The sequence below is a fragment of the Colossoma macropomum genome, unplaced genomic scaffold, assembly GCF_904425465.1.
Source record: "Colossoma macropomum unplaced genomic scaffold, Colossoma_macropomum, whole genome shotgun sequence".
Classification (NCBI taxonomy): domain Eukaryota; kingdom Metazoa; phylum Chordata; class Actinopteri; order Characiformes; family Serrasalmidae; genus Colossoma; species Colossoma macropomum.
In genome coordinates this window covers 21729662-21747161 of record NW_023494788.1, presented here as the reverse complement: position 1 = coordinate 21747161, position 17500 = coordinate 21729662, and the positions used below count along the sequence as shown (strand labels likewise).

General features: G+C 38.0%; 1 protein-coding gene across 2 annotated transcripts in view; it reads right to left on the bottom strand.

Moving 5' to 3' along the window:
- stx3a (syntaxin 3A) overlaps positions 1 to 17500 on the bottom strand; it is a 34264-nt gene that overhangs the window by 9379 nt on the left and 7385 nt on the right. For both annotated transcript variants that reach the window (XM_036568827.1, XM_036568825.1), the window contains exons 2-8: positions 11947 to 12021; positions 10742 to 10841; positions 6783 to 6857; positions 6525 to 6595; positions 3626 to 3734; positions 2415 to 2488; positions 1269 to 1403 (exon numbers count right to left, since the gene is read on the bottom strand). In XM_036568827.1, coding sequence (XP_036424720.1) covers positions 1269 to 1403; positions 2415 to 2488; positions 3626 to 3734; positions 6525 to 6595; positions 6783 to 6857; positions 10742 to 10841; positions 11947 to 12021 — 639 coding nt within the window. The remainder of the gene's footprint in view (positions 1 to 1268; positions 1404 to 2414; positions 2489 to 3625; positions 3735 to 6524; positions 6596 to 6782; positions 6858 to 10741; positions 10842 to 11946; positions 12022 to 17500) is intronic.

The window sequence follows — 17500 nt, the reverse complement described above, 5'->3', positions numbered from 1 at the left end:
TATCACACTCTGTCATGCACACACACACATACATTCTAATATTTTGGATGTCCATCTGAACCAGAAGAACAGAACAGAAAACTTTGCTAAAATACTTACCTCTAAAGTTTTTTTTCCCCCTCAGATTGCGTACAACAAGCAAAATAAAAGCAAAGCCATCAACGCTTTATCAGCATTTACTACATATCATTGTCATATCAAAGCCTTGTAACTATTTTTTCAACCAGTGAGGCAATAAGAATGGTGCAAATTACTATGAATAAAAAATCACATTAACATATAAGTATAATATGCTAAACTCAGCAAATAAATAGAAATTTGCACTACAATTAGCAAAAAATGCTATATTTACATTTACATATTGTGTCAAAACATTAACACAACCTTTATATGTCATTTGACCGGGTGTGTTCAAACTTCTGCATAAAACTGAATATGTAAAATGATCTCTGTTCTGACTGGCTGCCCTGTTTTGTACCTCATTAAAAAAAAAAAGTCTGAGCTTAAATACTCCTTATACTTTCAGTGTGAATGGGCAGAGCTAAACTTCTTTGGGCTGAATAGGTAGAAAAATGTAAATGCAAAACAATGTATTCTAGGCAGGCTGCTTTTGCAGCTTATTTATTATATATGTATTCGGGAATAAAGGGTACATTATAAAACTTGTTACTAGTATGTTTACATACTATATACTACATCAAACACTCAAGATAGTGAGGAAAATTCAGTTATCCATGCTATGGGCCTTTTAAAAGCTAGCAGTGGGTTTTATTCCTTCTCCTGTGAAGTTACTATTTTGGATATACAAGGTTTTGTTAGGACACCAACAATATGCAAATAAACAAATCAAATGAAAATGAATGGCTCATTCCTAACAGTGTATACTGAATACAAGTCCAATGTGAACTAGTTCACTGCATGAAAAATGAAAGGAAGGAAAGAGAAAAAGGTCAGGGAAAGGTCTCCTGTATGGAGGGAAAATAACTCACATTTGGACAGCAGGGTTCTGATCAGCTGCAATTCCGACCAGCAAGCAGCCAATCGCATGAAGAGGGCACAGCAAGGGGCCAGGGGAAAGGAAAACTGGGGCCAAGAGAGAGGAAGAAGGAAAAAAACAGTGAGAATGAGAGGAGCAAAGAGTGCAGAAGAGAGGAGAGAAAATGTTCCAGGGAAACTGACGCAGGAGAGCGAGAATGACGGAGTGATGTCTGAAAGGACAGTAAAAATGTGAGATATGAAAGGATAGAATGACGACTGGAGGAGCGTACCTGGCTCTCTACAAGCATGGCGATGTCCACAAACATGTCATGTAGCTCCTTTATGCTGCTCTCCAGGCGCACGATGTCTTTGTGCCGAGATTCGATCTCGCTCAGTGCCTGCTTCGATATCCCCGAATCTATGATCTATAATACAATCAGCAAATAGATTCTTTTGAAGAAGGCAGTGCGATGTAGTTTATTAACCATCATCTTCTGTTTCTGCTTTTTTTAATGTGTGATGTCATGTTTCAAGTGCCATCAAACCTGTAGCAGAGAGGTTCTTGGATGTTGTATCACCTTTTTATACTCAACATGAGCAGAGATTATAAATTGCTTGTCTACTTTCACTTGTAGAAACCACAAAATTGACCCACATGGCTGACCCACTGTTTATTTAGATTTTTGTTAGATGTGAGATTGACGTATTGATGTAGGCCTATTTTGTTTTTTTTTCCAGCCAAAATGCAGTTTTTCGTCTTAATGCATTTTAACGTTTACACCTGGTCACTTCATATGACTAGTATCTGGATTGTATCCTGAGAAGATTTTAGCCACATGCATTTACACTTGGCAGTTATATGCATCTCTGGTTAGTCGGATGGAAAATGTGAATGCTAAGTGGGACGGACTATGCAAATCTGCTTCTTATACGGCAACCAATTACCAATTGTTTATATGTTCACTCTCTTCATCTGCAGTGTGTTTTGCACAGCAGTGTATGTCCATTTTGCTATTTAGCATTTCGTATTGTCTGGTCCCCAAGCATGTATGCTCTCTTGTTTATCTTCCTTGCAAACACGAACCATAAGCCCCGTGACGCACTGCATGGGGAGGAGTTTAGGTTGTACTGAGAGGGCTTTTGGCTGTTGAATGGAAGTGGTTGGAGGGCTCGGATTTGTATCTGTTTTAATGCATCTTGGCTGCTGTTACACATGCATGTTTTTGCGGCTTGGCCTCCAGATAATCCTAATATTCAAAACAAAGGAGTGACCAGGTATAAATTGGGTCTAAGAGCATAAAACTCCTACTCGCTGCACCTTCAACTAATGAAGGACAGATTTAGGCCATGAGCTTAACCAACATGAAAGGTCAGAGAGAAATAAACACATGCATGCAAATGCACACAGAGAAACAAATTAAGAACACACAGTTTACCCCTGCAGTGAAGACCGCTGCATTCCCTCCCTCCAACATCTCCTCCAGCTCTTCATCAGTAGTGGCTTTACCAGCTAAAGAGAGAGTAGAACAGAGTCTTACATTTTCACAGGGGTGGGCAGAGTAGAGTAGGGGTTAGTAGGGGTGAAGTAACATCATGAGTAACTTATAGAACTGCGGTGGAACTCTTACGGTCAGTTCTTTTCTTTTTGATGTCAAATAAAATGATACACATCAAGCCAGCTGTGTCACCAACCATAAAACAGTACTGCTGCTGTAACCAACACAACAATGAAATTAAACACCAAAAAAGAATTGTTGTAAATGTTTATGGCTACAATATAATAGAAAAGTCCATCAAAGTTTACTTGAGCTCATGTAACTTTAACTACTAGCTAGTTCCTACCACCTCTGCATTTCAAAATACTTGCACTGCATTGACTTGTTCAATAATGTTTATTTAAGGACTGCAATTTGCATCACATTAAATGGTTCAATAAACTTTCATTCAGTGCTGAAGATCTGAATGGTTTAATTACAGTTATTTAAAGCTAAGGACTGGTTGATGTGGTAGAAGAAAAAAGAAGAATGTCTGTTTGACACTCACTGACCACAAGTGCAAGAGAGGAACCAGTTTGAGATTGCACAGAAAGCGGTTACAGCTGAAGTATTTCAGCTAGAGTTGAAGTGTTTCATCTAGGGAAAGTGCCACGACCTGTCTTTTTGTAATGACACGGGACTGTTAACTGCAAAGATATAGTACTGTGAAAAAGCCAGAGACCACCTTTCATTTATTTAAGTCAAAAATAAGTCAAAATCTGCAGGAATATTTTTCCACACCTCGAAAGTTCAGTCTTAGAAGCTGGTTGCATTTTCTGCTTCTTACGATCCAAGTAATGAAAGCTTTCCGTACAGTTTATCTGATAGGGACCATTTTGGTAGTCTACCAGGTCTTGCAGATGGTTGTTAGGAGTCCCATTTTCTCTATATATTTTCATCATTTTTTAAAATCTAGTTTTGGAAACTCTGTTTCACCTATTTTCCTTCGACTTTCTTCATGCAAGTGGATTATCTTCTACTTAATCTCCTCATAAATATTTCCTAAAAAATGATAACCTTGTACTTAATGGCTGTTGTGACTGGAAATGAAATAAATAGAAGGCAGTTTTGACTTCACTGGGGGGGGGTGAATAGGAGAAACAGTGACTCACTGATCTCTAACTGTCTCTGGATGCGTCCTTTGCTCTTCTCTCTGAAGTCCACCTGAGCTTCATTGTATTTTGTCATCACATCCACAAACTTCCTGGACAGAACGGCATGCTGGGGAAAAAGACATATGAAATTATACTTCTCTCACTGAGTGCATATATAATGTAGTATAAAGTAGTGGGCAAAAAAAAGTGCTTAAAACATTTTTTTCTAAAGACAACACTAAGTGTTTTTGTTTTGTAAATAATATATACACACACACACACACACACACACACACAGGTTGATTCAAAAAGATTCATCCGTTTTAAATGATTTATTTCACTTGTAAATCATTACAGAACAATGCAGTAAACTGTAAAGGCTTTAATGAGCATAAAGTTTATTATTAAGGTCTCAATATGAACCTCCTCCAGCTGTACGTATAACATCAACGCCATAGTCAAATTCATCCCATACTCGATTGAGCATGTCGGGTGTCACTGAACTCACGGCTCTTACAGTGTGATTTCGGAGATGATCCAGTGTTGTGGAACCAACGACGAACGCTCTGAGCTGTTGAGGCTTCACTATCGACTGAAAATCACGCTGCACAGTTATGACGGATTCACTCTTATTGAAGCGGAGAACGCAAAACGCTTTCTGCTCAGGGGTCGCATCTCCTCGCCGACTGAAGGGAGCCAGTCAGAAACTCTATGACCCCCTCTTTCAGTTGGTATGTGATTGGTTCCTATGCGCCTCATGGTTGTAAAAATATGGCGCTTTGAAATCGGATTAATCTTTTTGAATCACCCTGTATTAGGGGTGGGAATCTCTAGGCACCTCACGATTCGATTGCGATTCAGAGGGCTGCGATGCGATTATGAAACGATTATCGATGCATCGCAATGCATCTAAGAATTGATTTTTCCCCGCACCCCTATCCTGTATGTATGTATGTATATATATATATATTTTTACATACTTGTAACAAGCCCGACCAGCTACTAGATGATAACTACAAACACTCAGGTGTTTGAGGAGAGGTTTGAAAATAGTTAAGCCACTTATTTATGTATCTTTTCTAATGCTTTTTTCAAATCAAATATAATAAACATAACTAAATATAAACATAACTTTACAGATAGTCTAAGCTTTTTGCACAGTACTGTATGTATAATGTCGGTGTGTGGCTCTGTTTGAAATAGCCTACTACACTGGTGAACAATCTTTCTCCTGGACATCCACTTCCCTGTAGAGTTCAGTTCCAACCGGTACAGCGGTACGGTTACAAATCCAAACCCAGAAATATCTGTACCCCAGTTGACCACCTATGTCTGTTTTCCACCACATAACAGAAACATGAAAGTAGGTGGAGTTCTCTTTAGCTTGTGTGGTCACATGACTGCTCATCTGAACCTAGCATTTACAGAAAACACAAACAACAGTGGCAACAATGGAGGAGCCTCATTGGAGGAGCTCTGATTTACCCTTTACTGAGCATTTGGTTTCTGTGAAGAGTCACAGTCTGTGATTCTGTGTTCTTTTTAATGGTGCTTATCTGACTTGAGTGACAATGTGCGACAATTCTGTGATGAATCCGTTTGACCAATCAATCAGTGTTTTGTATCATTACTAGCTCCAACCATACATTCTGGCTTTGCCAAGCTTGGTACCCCAGCAAAAAGAATAATCAAATTCACCAAGCATGGTACATATTATTCAGCTGAAGAAATGACGACATAATGTGTGATCACAGGTTTGTAACTGTCCTGCACTGTCCAACACCATGACATGCTGGCTCCCTTATCTAACACAAACACATCAACCGAAGACTTCTGAAGAGGTTAATTAGCCGGAGCAGGTGTGGCAGATTGTGATAGGAACTAGACTCTTCAGGAAGGTGGATCTCCAGGACCAGGGCTGGTTTACACTTTTTTGAGGCCCAAACATCAAAGATAGTCTGTGAAAAGTCTGTAAAACTGCAACATGCAAAAGTAATGAATATATAGTCTGAGTGGCTAATATACTTCGCATGTCTGTGCTTAACTTAAATCTAAAGTGAAAGTGGCAGCAAATCGTGACAATAAATTGTTTATCTGGTGCTGAAAGGGTAAAATGGCAACTTCAAAGTGAATGTTACATTAAACAGTGAACTAAAATGCATGTTTATATGGCAAAAAGTCCAAGAACAAGTGAGTACGCTTTACTTTGCATTGGTGTGCTATCAGAATTTTTTTGTGTCCATGTTTATTTATTAATTACAATTAATTACTTTTTTCTGCATTAATCCTGCTTAAACTATTTTTTCTCAGTGTTTTGTGTGGCCTGTGCACCTAGAAAACAGTTTAGACAGCTTTTTTCTTGGATGAGTTTGCTGTGGACCCATGTTTATTTATAACAATATTTAATTTTCTTGTTGACTATATTACATTTAAATGCCACTCATTTAAAAATTCAGACATATGCACAGCAAAAAAAATGGGCAGTGACGCTACGGTTTTGCTCTCATTTGCGACTATGGTTATGCGAAACACGAATGCTTGAACTTCAGCGTGTTGCCGAGGACGTGTTGTTAAGGATGAGACTGAAAAGGCAAAGATGCCGTGACTGCATCACTGCATAGGCTAACTACTCTAGCTGATGTTAGCTATGTCCAGAAACAATGCAAATACATTTCTTTAAAAAGTAACATGTTGGCACATCGCTCACCGACAAGAAAATTCTGTGTCCTTATCTGCATCCCAAAAAGGTAAGCCTACAATTTTTTTGGGCAAGTCTTTTTTGTTTGTCATTGTTTTTTTCACTGGGGTTAAATAGTTATCTATTCAAGACACTTGCAGATCATTGAATATTAAAATCAGTCAGAATGCACATCCCTAGAGCCAGTGTGTGTGTTGGATGGCTGGAGGATTTACCAACCTGTGATTTGCGTATCCTTGTGTCGGCTGACACTCTCTCCTCCTCATCTGACTCGAGATTCCTCTCAATGGCTGCAAACACACACACACACACACACACTACATATTTACACATACTTACATATATTTACATATTAAGCGATGTAATTAATTTGCCCAAGGCTGTAACAGCACTTCGGACTCAGCCTCATTTCTGACATTAAGCCTAATGAGAAATCATTACACTACCCAGAATGCCGATGGATCAGCACAGACTTACTCTTCAGCTTGTTGCGAGCATTGTTGGCCATTTTCTTAATGTCATTGGTGAGGGCCTCCAGGTCATCTTGTGTTTCTGGGGGGGGGGGGAGAGAAAAAAAGAAGTCAATAACATTTTAGGAGTTTGTGTGATGTACATACAGTTAAATCTTAGCTTTTGAAAGAAAGAAAATCATTTAAAAAAGGTGCATTTCCTTCATTCCTCTGAAGTCCACTTAATATTTGTGTGGGTTTATGTACCAAAAACAAGGTCATAATTCATTTTTACGTTTTCTTTATCCCTTAGAATTAAACAGATTATTTTTTGTGCCTTTAAGACTGAGATTTATTTAAGCAAGCTCTGTTGTAAATCTGATTGGCTGCCTTGTTTCGTGCACTCTTTGCAACTTCAACATGAACAGGTGGAACTAAACTACTGTAGGTTGTATAAGTGCATTTATGTAAATATGTTGGTTTTTGTGACATCAGAGAAACAGTGAATTCAAAACTAGCTGCAGGGGAGGAAACAGTGTGTTTAGGAACTTTAACACTGTTTACATACATCACATTTTTTATTTCACAACCGTGAGAACTATCTAGTTTTCCATGATTATGGGCCCTTTAAGGGAAGTCAAACTAGACCGCATTTGTGATTTAGTAAAGCCTGAAGCTCATCTTTTACACAGCTGTGGTGTCAGGGTTGTAGTATGATGATCTCACAAATTAGCATAAGCGACATACTGATGAGTAAATTCCGACGGCGTTTTAGGGCCACTGTTAATAAAAATAAAAACAGTGGACATCGAGGAAAAAGTCATAATATTTTGAGAAAAAAAGTCATAATACTTGGAGGATAAAGTGGGATAACTGTATGGGGGGCTGTCATAACGCACTGGGGTCTCGGTTGCTGTACTGGCGCACCGGAGTTCCACACACTCTTGTCTGTTTGTTGATCAATCATTTTGATCATCATTCTCACTGTCTGTGAAACTTCATGCCCTCTTTGAATGGCATGGAGATGTAGCCCCCGATAGCCATGTAGACGATCCTGCCTGCGATTCTCCTTCAACAAAACAGGCAGACAGTTTCCTCCGAGTCCGTCTGGCTCTTTATTCTACATAAACAGAGTTTCCTGCTCAGCCGTTTCTTATACTAACAACAGGCTGACGCTGATGTGCAGGAGAGACAGGGAGACTGAGTGTTTCTTTATGGGTGAATCGATATGAAAGTACAACTCCACCAACTCAACGCCCCTCATTTAACATGAGGAGCTGCTGCCTCCCCTTTGCAAAGCCTTTGGCCACAATATTGCGACCTTTCCTGGTATTAATGCCACTTTAATGTCGTGATTCTACGACTTTTTTTCTCGAAATAGTACAACTTTTTTTCTCAAATTAGTACGACTTTTTTTTCTTGAAATATTACAACTTTATTCTCGAAATATTAAGACTTTTTTCTCGAAATATTATGACTTTTTTCTCGAAGTCAGTGGCCCTAAAATGTCATCATAGTAAATAGAAGTCACTGGTCTTCATTTGGTCAGTCATCCAGACTGGGTGTGTTATTTGCACACAACATGCAGCCTTGTGGTTCTGTTATTTGGGTGTGCTGTTTGTTACTCCATGTATGAACGACTTTTCTGAATAATTCTTTCAGATGAACTGTGTGTGATGAATCACCACTTTTGAGGTTTATTCCCACACAGTCCCATATAGTACAAGACAACAATGAATAAAGAGAAATCCTGCTTTGTTCAGGAACGCAAGCCGCTCCCAGGCTACAAAAGTGACATATCAAGTTTCTATTGAAGCTTCAGGATCCAAAGAGGCAACAGGATTTTCACAAGAGTGTAGCAACCTGATTGTGGTTCACTGGCAAACTACACTGATATCAGAAAATAACATTGTCTACTATAAATAAACAGTTTTAAGCAGAAATTAAAGGAGTACCCCAGTGTTTCTCAATCTAATCTTTATCTACTGTATCTGTCATATACAGTTAATTAGAACAGTCATTTCTTGAACTTCCTCCTGTAGTTTCCACGTAATAAAGAAATGGAAACTTGTTGACTCAAACTTGTATCAGAAGCCATGCAACAGCCAATCACTGGCTTTGCTTTGAGTCAATGATTACTCTGTTTATTTCTTAGCACAGGGAAATTACTATAGATAGTAAATAACTGTACCCTACAAATATAGCAGATTGAGATTAGGCTGAAAAACCTGAAGTATTCTTTTAAAGTAACAGAGTGTGACCTAAGGGCGTGTCTCTAGAGTCCTGAACTAAATCCTACAGCTGGTAAATGAAGTGTTGACAGTCAATATCATGTTGAGCGTCAGTAGTCAGCCGAACGCGCCGTCACCATACGGGTTTCTTTCACAGGTGACAGGTTTTTAAATTACGTTTGCAATATTACAGAATTATCAGATATTGTAAAGAAGCTGCTATGGTGTTTTCAGTGTACTTAAGCTAGTTTATGATTTGGCATTTAAATTTCAGCAGAATACAGTAACAATATATCCAACAATATTAAGTGATATCCTTTAGGACTGTATTGTTTATGATAAACTGCTGAACAGTACTGCTTAGGTAATAACTTACCCACATGTTTTAAATACAACATTTTAAAATTACATTTATAACACTATAGAATTATCAGAGACTCTAAACAATCTGCTGTAGTGTTTTCCATGTAGTAAAGCTTGGCTTATGGTTTGATTATTGAAATGCAACTGTCAAATATTTGGAATTTTCTAATTCAAATATTTAGAATTTTTATTTTTGAATATTATATTGGATACTATTTCAAATATATATATTTTTTATAAGAATAAGGAAAGCTATATGTTCTATTTGAATAATTAAAAGAAAAATGCTATTTTATCATCATTATTATTATTAGTATTACTTACTGAAACCTGACATATTACAAGGTAATGGAAAAAACATTAAAATACTACTGTCATAGCAAGTTGCAGAAATTGCTAATTCTGGCAACTGGTGACTGCCATGAGGCTGTGGAGACTGTTTCAACATGACAGTAATGGGCGATGAAGGAGAGCAGAGAGTCATTTTAGCCACATTGTCTTAAAAACAGCTTTTTAGTCAACTCAGTGAGCAAGAGGGTGACTACAATGTGCAATTAAATCCAACATTATAACCTCAAATTAGAGCTCTAACACAAACAGTTAGGAACAGAGTCTTGACAGTCCAACCTCTGACTACTGCAGTGATATCACCATGGCCTGACCTGAAAGAATCATCTGAATGACATGAAAAAAGGTTAACCAGAACATCCTATTCTATTTAGATGTGTTGCTACTATGCTCTACTGGTGACTCATTATCTTTTTGCTTCATAAACAAAACTTTGTTTCCCGTCAGGCTGATAAATATCAATGCACTGAATTGCCTGCTTTCATAAAGTCATGTAAAAAAAGTCCCAGTTATTAGAATCACTTTTTCTTTTGAATATTTTAATTATCAAAAGTATTGAATTTTGTCAAGTATTCATTGCAGCCCTAAACAGAAACCATGCTTTATCAGTGTCCTAATCCAATGTTCTAGCCACTAATGTTAGGCCCAAGCTAATTAACTAGACACAAGATATCACGCACAAGATACCACGCAACCATATTTGTTGGGTACAGTCAGTCACCATCTATAGTAATTTCCCTGTGCTAAGAAATAAACACTCATTGACTCAAGTGATGCTAGTCACAATACCACATGATACCCTGCAACACAATTAGACAAAATGAGATGTATTATATTACAATAACACACACTGCATCCCTAATAAAAACCTTTAAATTGTACAGCTTATAACAAACTCTGTTGAACTGTACGGTTCTAAAAGGGAGGTGAATCGAATGCAGCGTTAGATGTGTTTACCGAAATGGTCAAATCAAAAATGTTGGATTCTACAGACAAAGAGAAACAGTGCATGTGTGTCATGTATCTCTGTGTGTGTATAACTTACTCTGATCAGATGTTGGTGCAGATAAAATAACTGAATAAAGTTTCTTCACTTCAGCCACGTTTTCATCAATCTTATCAATGCTGTTTCTGATGTCTTCAATCTGAAACACAGAGATAAACTTATTTACAACAAGCTCATCTGAACAAGCAACAGGCTGACACATCAAACTTTAAAAGTCTTGGCTTAAAGGTGCAGTATACGATTTCAATCCAATACACTGTCAAATTGAGTGAATATCTCCTCATGGCCTGCTAGCTCTCCGCTCTGTGTGCACTAGAAAAAAATTCCCTGTCTCTAAGGCTAACATTATTTTAGCCGATCAGCAAAAGAGGGCTTCTGTGTTTGTGCACAGGACGGAGGGAGGGGAGGGGCAATGTGCTAAACTCCACGCATTGTCAAAAAGGTGAGATGGCCGAGAAACAGCCAAAGAGGAAAAGATCTGAAGAACAAACATTGAGAAAGAAGTTAATATATCAGACAAGGGTGTCTGGACAGAAGTTGGCTTCCTATTCGCATTTTCCCGTCCCAGCTTAAATCATGCAACAGTTCCATTTTGCGCCTGAGGAACCTGAATGTAAACTTTGCACCTTTTAAGGTGGAAAGAGAAATATCAAACAAGAAGCTGAGGCCCCAGAATGTAACTGCTGCACCATTTAAGGTGGAACAGGAACATCTGAACAAGAAGGTGGAGAAAAAGAAGCTGACTTCTGCTTCATCAAGAGTTTAAAGGCATGTAAAAGCATGACAAGGTTGCTCTGTTTCAGCTTGACAGGTGGGTAACATTAATTTATTTTTGCTGTTTCACAAAATGAGCAGGTTAGTACTGTTTTGCCCAGTTTGCTATAGCAACTGGTCAGCTTCACAGCAGCAATTGTAGCGAGAGTTTTCAAAGTCACAACCTTGCAAACATTAGTTACATTACTTGCTGTCCATACAAAATTTGTAAAGGGTTTTATAGCCACGAGTACCTAGAAAAAGCTAGCCCAGTGTTGATCGCCATGGAAAGGCGCATCTAGGTATTTGGGGGGCGGAGCTTCTAAAGAGACACTGAAGGGAGGGTCGTACTTGTTTTGCTGTTGAGCAAAAATCAACAATCGCTCTCCAGAATCGTATACTGCACCATTAAGGGGAAGCATTTAATGTATAAAAAGTGATTTTACATATAAATCATGTTTTGCATATGAACGGATTTTGAAGTACATTACCTGGGAAAAGAACTCGTCCATGAACGCTGCATTATCCACAGCGATCTCAACGTCCTCATCATCATGATCACACGTCTGTTGGGAAAAAAAAGTATAGAGAAAACAAAATATATTAATGTTTAATTGCAATGCATGAACAAGGCAAACATACAGACACTAGATCTTATGTCAGTCATCACAAATAACCTCAGTAAATAAGCCATAGGAAAATGAGACTTGGGGCCCAATCCCATTTCACCCCTTGCCCCTACTATTTAGCCCCTTCCCCTTTGTTTTGCTTGTTTACACTTAGGGGTAGGGTGTCCTGATTTCTGTTGAGATGGAGGGGTAGAGCGAAGTGTTATGGCTACATGGCCCTTCAAACTGAGGTTTTTCAGAGACACTCCAAACGGAGTGTTATGAGAAAAAAAAGGAAAACCAGCAAGACGGCTGCACAAGCAACCAAAGAAACCCACAAATGTATTTTCAATGTATTATTGACCTTTTATTTATAAGAAGCATAAAAATCTAGTAGTACGCTGGCATTACATGGCATTCCCCAGGTGTCCGTACTAAGGCCAATAATGCTGTTCTGCCTATACTCAATTTCTCAGTAAAGCCACAAATCCCCAAGTTCACAACATAATAAAGTAGGCTAGTTGAATAAAAGCTTAAAAAATAAGGGTGTTGCAGGGATAGTTCTCCAAGTCTGTTTCTGGAAAACTACACTCCTACACTTTTGTTTCAACATTAATCTAAAACAACCAGCTCCAATATTCAGAAGATCCAGAACTCCTCGATTAGCTGGACTAGGTGTGTTAGAATAGGGTTGGAACTTCAATCTGTAGGTGAGTAGCTCCACAGGAACAGGGCTGGGACATACCAGTGTTATAACATGCCATGTTATGCCATGACATTATTTTCTACAGAAGCCTTATTGATGGTCACGTCAGTGCTTCCTTGATTGAACCTTCAAGCCCAACTGCATGATGTGTTGTGAAGTTGTGGCTTAAACATTTTCATAAATCTACCGTAGTCTGACTGATTTGAACAGCTGCCTTACACAACTAGTTAGCTTAAAAACACTGCTGTATCCTCTTTTAAACTTGTTGGAGCTAAAATATTTCACATTATTAAAGCAAACATGACTTAGAAATTATATAAAAAATATTATTAGTGTAACACAGAATGGTAATATTTTTGATGGAAGATCTTTTAAATGACATGGAATTATAAGGTGAGTTTAATATGACCAGGAAAATTTACTAATACAGAATTTTGTAATCAATTTTGATCTCAGATTGACTCTAATAAGGCCTCTTTCTGGACATATTCATATACTCCATGAAAGGCTTGACAATTGTCTATGAATTTTTATCTACCTCAGCCCTCACTTTCAATGCTACCCTCACATGATTCTGAAATATGATTTATGACAGAACACCAAAGTGTCAGGAACACATAAGGAACTCAACATTGAGCACATAATTTTACAATGCGGCATGCAAGTCACAAGTTGTAGTCCAGAGTCCAAGTAAAACGACACCTTGTTTTCCTTTGTCTCATCACTTCAATTTCTTTTGAGTCATCAGTTTGGTGGTGGTTCAACCCCTCTACCACAGACAGCTCACACAACGGTGCAGCCACAGCCCAACACACACTCACAAAGTATCTTGCTAAACACTGACTGGGAAACTGAGGTCTTCATGTACTACGCTGTCTGACAGCAAATCATTTCAAAGACACCCAATATTAAAGAAAGGCTTGAAGATTAGCTTAACATTCACAGAGAAACTCTCTCTCTTCATATGCAGCCTTGAGTCGTGTTAAAATGCTACGGTGAGCTTGTGCGAAGGTCAAAAAGACAGAGAAACATACATATACATACGCGGCATGTGCTGGAAAAGCTGAGGCTTGGAGATAAGAGTGTATGAGACTTCCTGATGTGTGTGTGTGTGTCTGTATATGTGTGAGAGAGCAGGAAAGACAAAAAAAAAGTTTAACACCCGCTCAAGTCTCAAGTAACAGTAACCCCTTAAACTGCAAGCTCACCATTTATTTATTAATCTTTTGACTAGGATGCAGTGACACCACAAAAACACCTCCTAAAATGCCAGTTTCTGGCACATTTCACATTAAAATACACCTTAGAAATGACTTTTCCATTCATAAATTTTACAATCAAACAATGTTTTAACATAGAGCACTTCCTGCAAATAAAAATAGTAGGATATTTTAAGAGCTGAATGCTTGAATGCTTTTTCCTTAGAAGCTTACAGGTACCTTGTTATAAATGGGGCCTCCAAGCTTTTTCAACAGAACAACAGCACTTTTGACTGTAAATAAGTCTAGTTCTCTATCAAACATGGGCCTTTTAATGGAACACCAGGGATTTACTAACACAAACAGTGTAATTGCAGCATCAACCTCTTTAAATCTATTGATTTTCTTACATACAGATGATCTCATTTATGTTGAGAGCAGGAACACTTTATGTAGAGCAGGAAAATGAACAAATTCTTGATCTTTGACTGTACAATTAAACACCACCATACAAACTAACACCACATGAAAAGACATCTCCCAAAGGTTAACAGCACTTCCATTGAAACTACTGCTAAATATCAACATAACGTACAGAAATTCACGTACAGGAATTTTGCCCAACAAAGCAGAGACTAAAAAGAGCCAGCAAAACATAAAATGCTTGACAAAATAGCCACTGCTACAACTGAAATACTGAACCAGGTCGACCTCATTAGCAGGCCAGTTAGCTCAGTATTAGACATAACCTCTCATTTGAGTCACATTGGCTTACTTCCTTATTTATCACTGACATGTTTATCTGAGCTCACTAACTGAAATGTTCAACAATAAACACACGAATCAGCCAAAATATCAACTACATCGAGAACACAAATTCAAATGAATGCCACCAAGGTTTGTGGACATTAGAACGTAAATGACTAAGTTTCTCAGCTGTTCTTACGTTCTAAATGCACCATATGCTGACAGTCGTTACCAAGTCCCGGGATGGGTGGACCCTGCAGCGACGCGAGTTCTCATTGGCTGAAAGGGCTATACTTGGTTTCACTAAAAAATATTTTCTGAAATTTGAAGAATTCTCCAAGAATGGGGATTCCTGTGCATTGTGGCTGATACCGATCCTATCTCCTAACCCTAACTACTCAATACATGCATATAAATCCTGATATTCACACTGCTCCACTTTTTACATTTTTCGTTTTGGTGAAAGTAGTGCTTTACATCACAAATAAAACATACTAAGTGTGAATGAATGGCATTTACTGGTTGGATAACTTCACATTTGAATGGTTTCAGAACTATGAGAAGTCGCTGTGCTCTTCAGTATGGTTTATCTCCAAATGCTCAATTAACGCATAAAATCCTTGTTCGAATTACTGTCGTTGGAGATTTTGCAATGACCACTTTTACTACTGCTCGTCTCAAGCTTGATAAAATCTCACACCACCAATATATTGTTTGCCTCAGTTAAAATCCATGTACTGGCATGCATGCAAGCATCACACAGAAACTGCTGACAGCAATACTGTATTTGAGTGCCAGCATCAGGAACGACAACAGCACAGTATTGCTGCAAAATTACTTATTATTAGTAGTAGACTTTTGTAATTTCAATTAATTAGTTATTATTCAGTAATTAAAAAAAAACTAATAGGTAGGTTATGTAAGTATAAAAGCAAGGAATTGAAGGATGGTTAATAAGGAAAAAATAATTCACAAATTCGCTCTTTTACTGCCCTGTTGCGGCTCCACAGCAGAATTAGATTTTCAGGTAAAAATAAAATAATCCTCTTTTGCAGTAAAATAAAGCTCTGCTGATCGTTCAACACAGTTTTAACATAAATGGTCTTAAACTCTGGAGTTAAAGTAGCCTATAACTGCTAAATCACCCTTTAACACTGAAGACTGGTGAGCAGACTGCTGGTCACCATAGCAATGCAAGAATCTGGCCTAGCTAGTAGCTAACGAAAAGGGAAAGAGAAAGATGTAAGATGAACATTGCCATTTTTGAGATGAAGCTATTGGACTTGAATTTATAATCACTCCAGCTGGTTTCCTGATACATTTAATCTGCAATGAGAAACTGTCAAACACTACAAAGTAGCGAAGCTGAAGTCTCAATCGCCAACTTCTCATTCGAATTTTCCCATTTTACCCTACATGTTGCAGCAGTTTAAGGTGGAAGGGGAAAACTGAACAAGAAGCTGGCGAATGAGAAGCTGTTTCTGCCTCGTAAAAGGTAGAATTTTTCACGAAACTATTCTACTTTTAAGTAGAAGTTTCTTGCTGGAGATGTGAGAAAAGCAGCTATAGCTGAGCTAAAGCTTAAAGCAGAGCAAAGTAAGTCTGCGTTTTGGTTTACGATATTTTTTTTTAGTCTACACTGGGACATTAGCACATATTAAGACACATTTACTGCCAAGAGGGTAAAACTTCTTTACCTCAATAAAATGGACATAAAATGTTGTGGCTCCCAAGGGGGTTTGATTTTTGTTGAAAGAACAAAATGGATCTTCTTAACATTTGGGTTGTCGACCCCTGCACTAGATGTTGGAGCCTTGCTGTGAGGATTTGATTGCATTCAGCCACAAGAGCATGAGTGAGGTAAGGTACTGATTAGGACCGCACAATATTGGCATAAAATGCAAAGCTCGATAAGGCTGTCGGACATCATGATGACGACATGAGAAGCGATAACTTGCTATTAAAATAATGTGTCTCAGGCTGGATGTTACACAAGTGGACCCATTTTTTGGGACGTGCAAACAGAAATCTGACTGCCCTCTCTTTAAATTCTTCCCTAAACAAATTTCAAAATACAAAATTATAAAAGCAGCATTTACTATTCTGCAATAAAAAGAAATTAAATACTAACAACTGTTTACATCAGAACTACAAGCACACTGTTTTGTGCACTGAAGGGCTGAGAGACAGTCAGCATTACCTCAGCAGTTTTTCAATAATGGCTACAAAACCAAATACATATATTTATTTTTTTATATAGGCACACAAGAACAAATATCTCTTCTTGTTTAATTTTTTTGTTTAATTATTAAATACTGTCATGTCAGAAATGCTGGGTTGTATTTAATTTTAGTAAATATTGTTGTTTATGCTTTTGGTTGAGTGTAGTTGGGCACCGTGTGCTTAGTTGGTCCAGAACTCTTCTTTTGAGGGAATAAGATTTATAATTATTATCTACACAAACTAATGTGAGTAATTATTTTAATCCTAATCTCACCTACGAAATTACGCAAAAACTTTGAAAAAAAATTAGTGAAATTCTCCTTGAGTTAACCAGAACAAAGGAACTTAAGAAAGTGTACTTGTACCGTGGGGTTTGTGTGCAAGTTCATCAAAATAAGAATGTTCAGTAAAAGCTGAGAGTGACTGTGTCCAGAGAACATGAGATCATGTTTCAGATGTATTTACATGCAGAGGGGTTCATGCTGGTTTCCTGGAAATACACAGAATAAGTCAATAAACAGACATAAACACACACAGACACTTCAGCTGCCCAGTGTCCCAC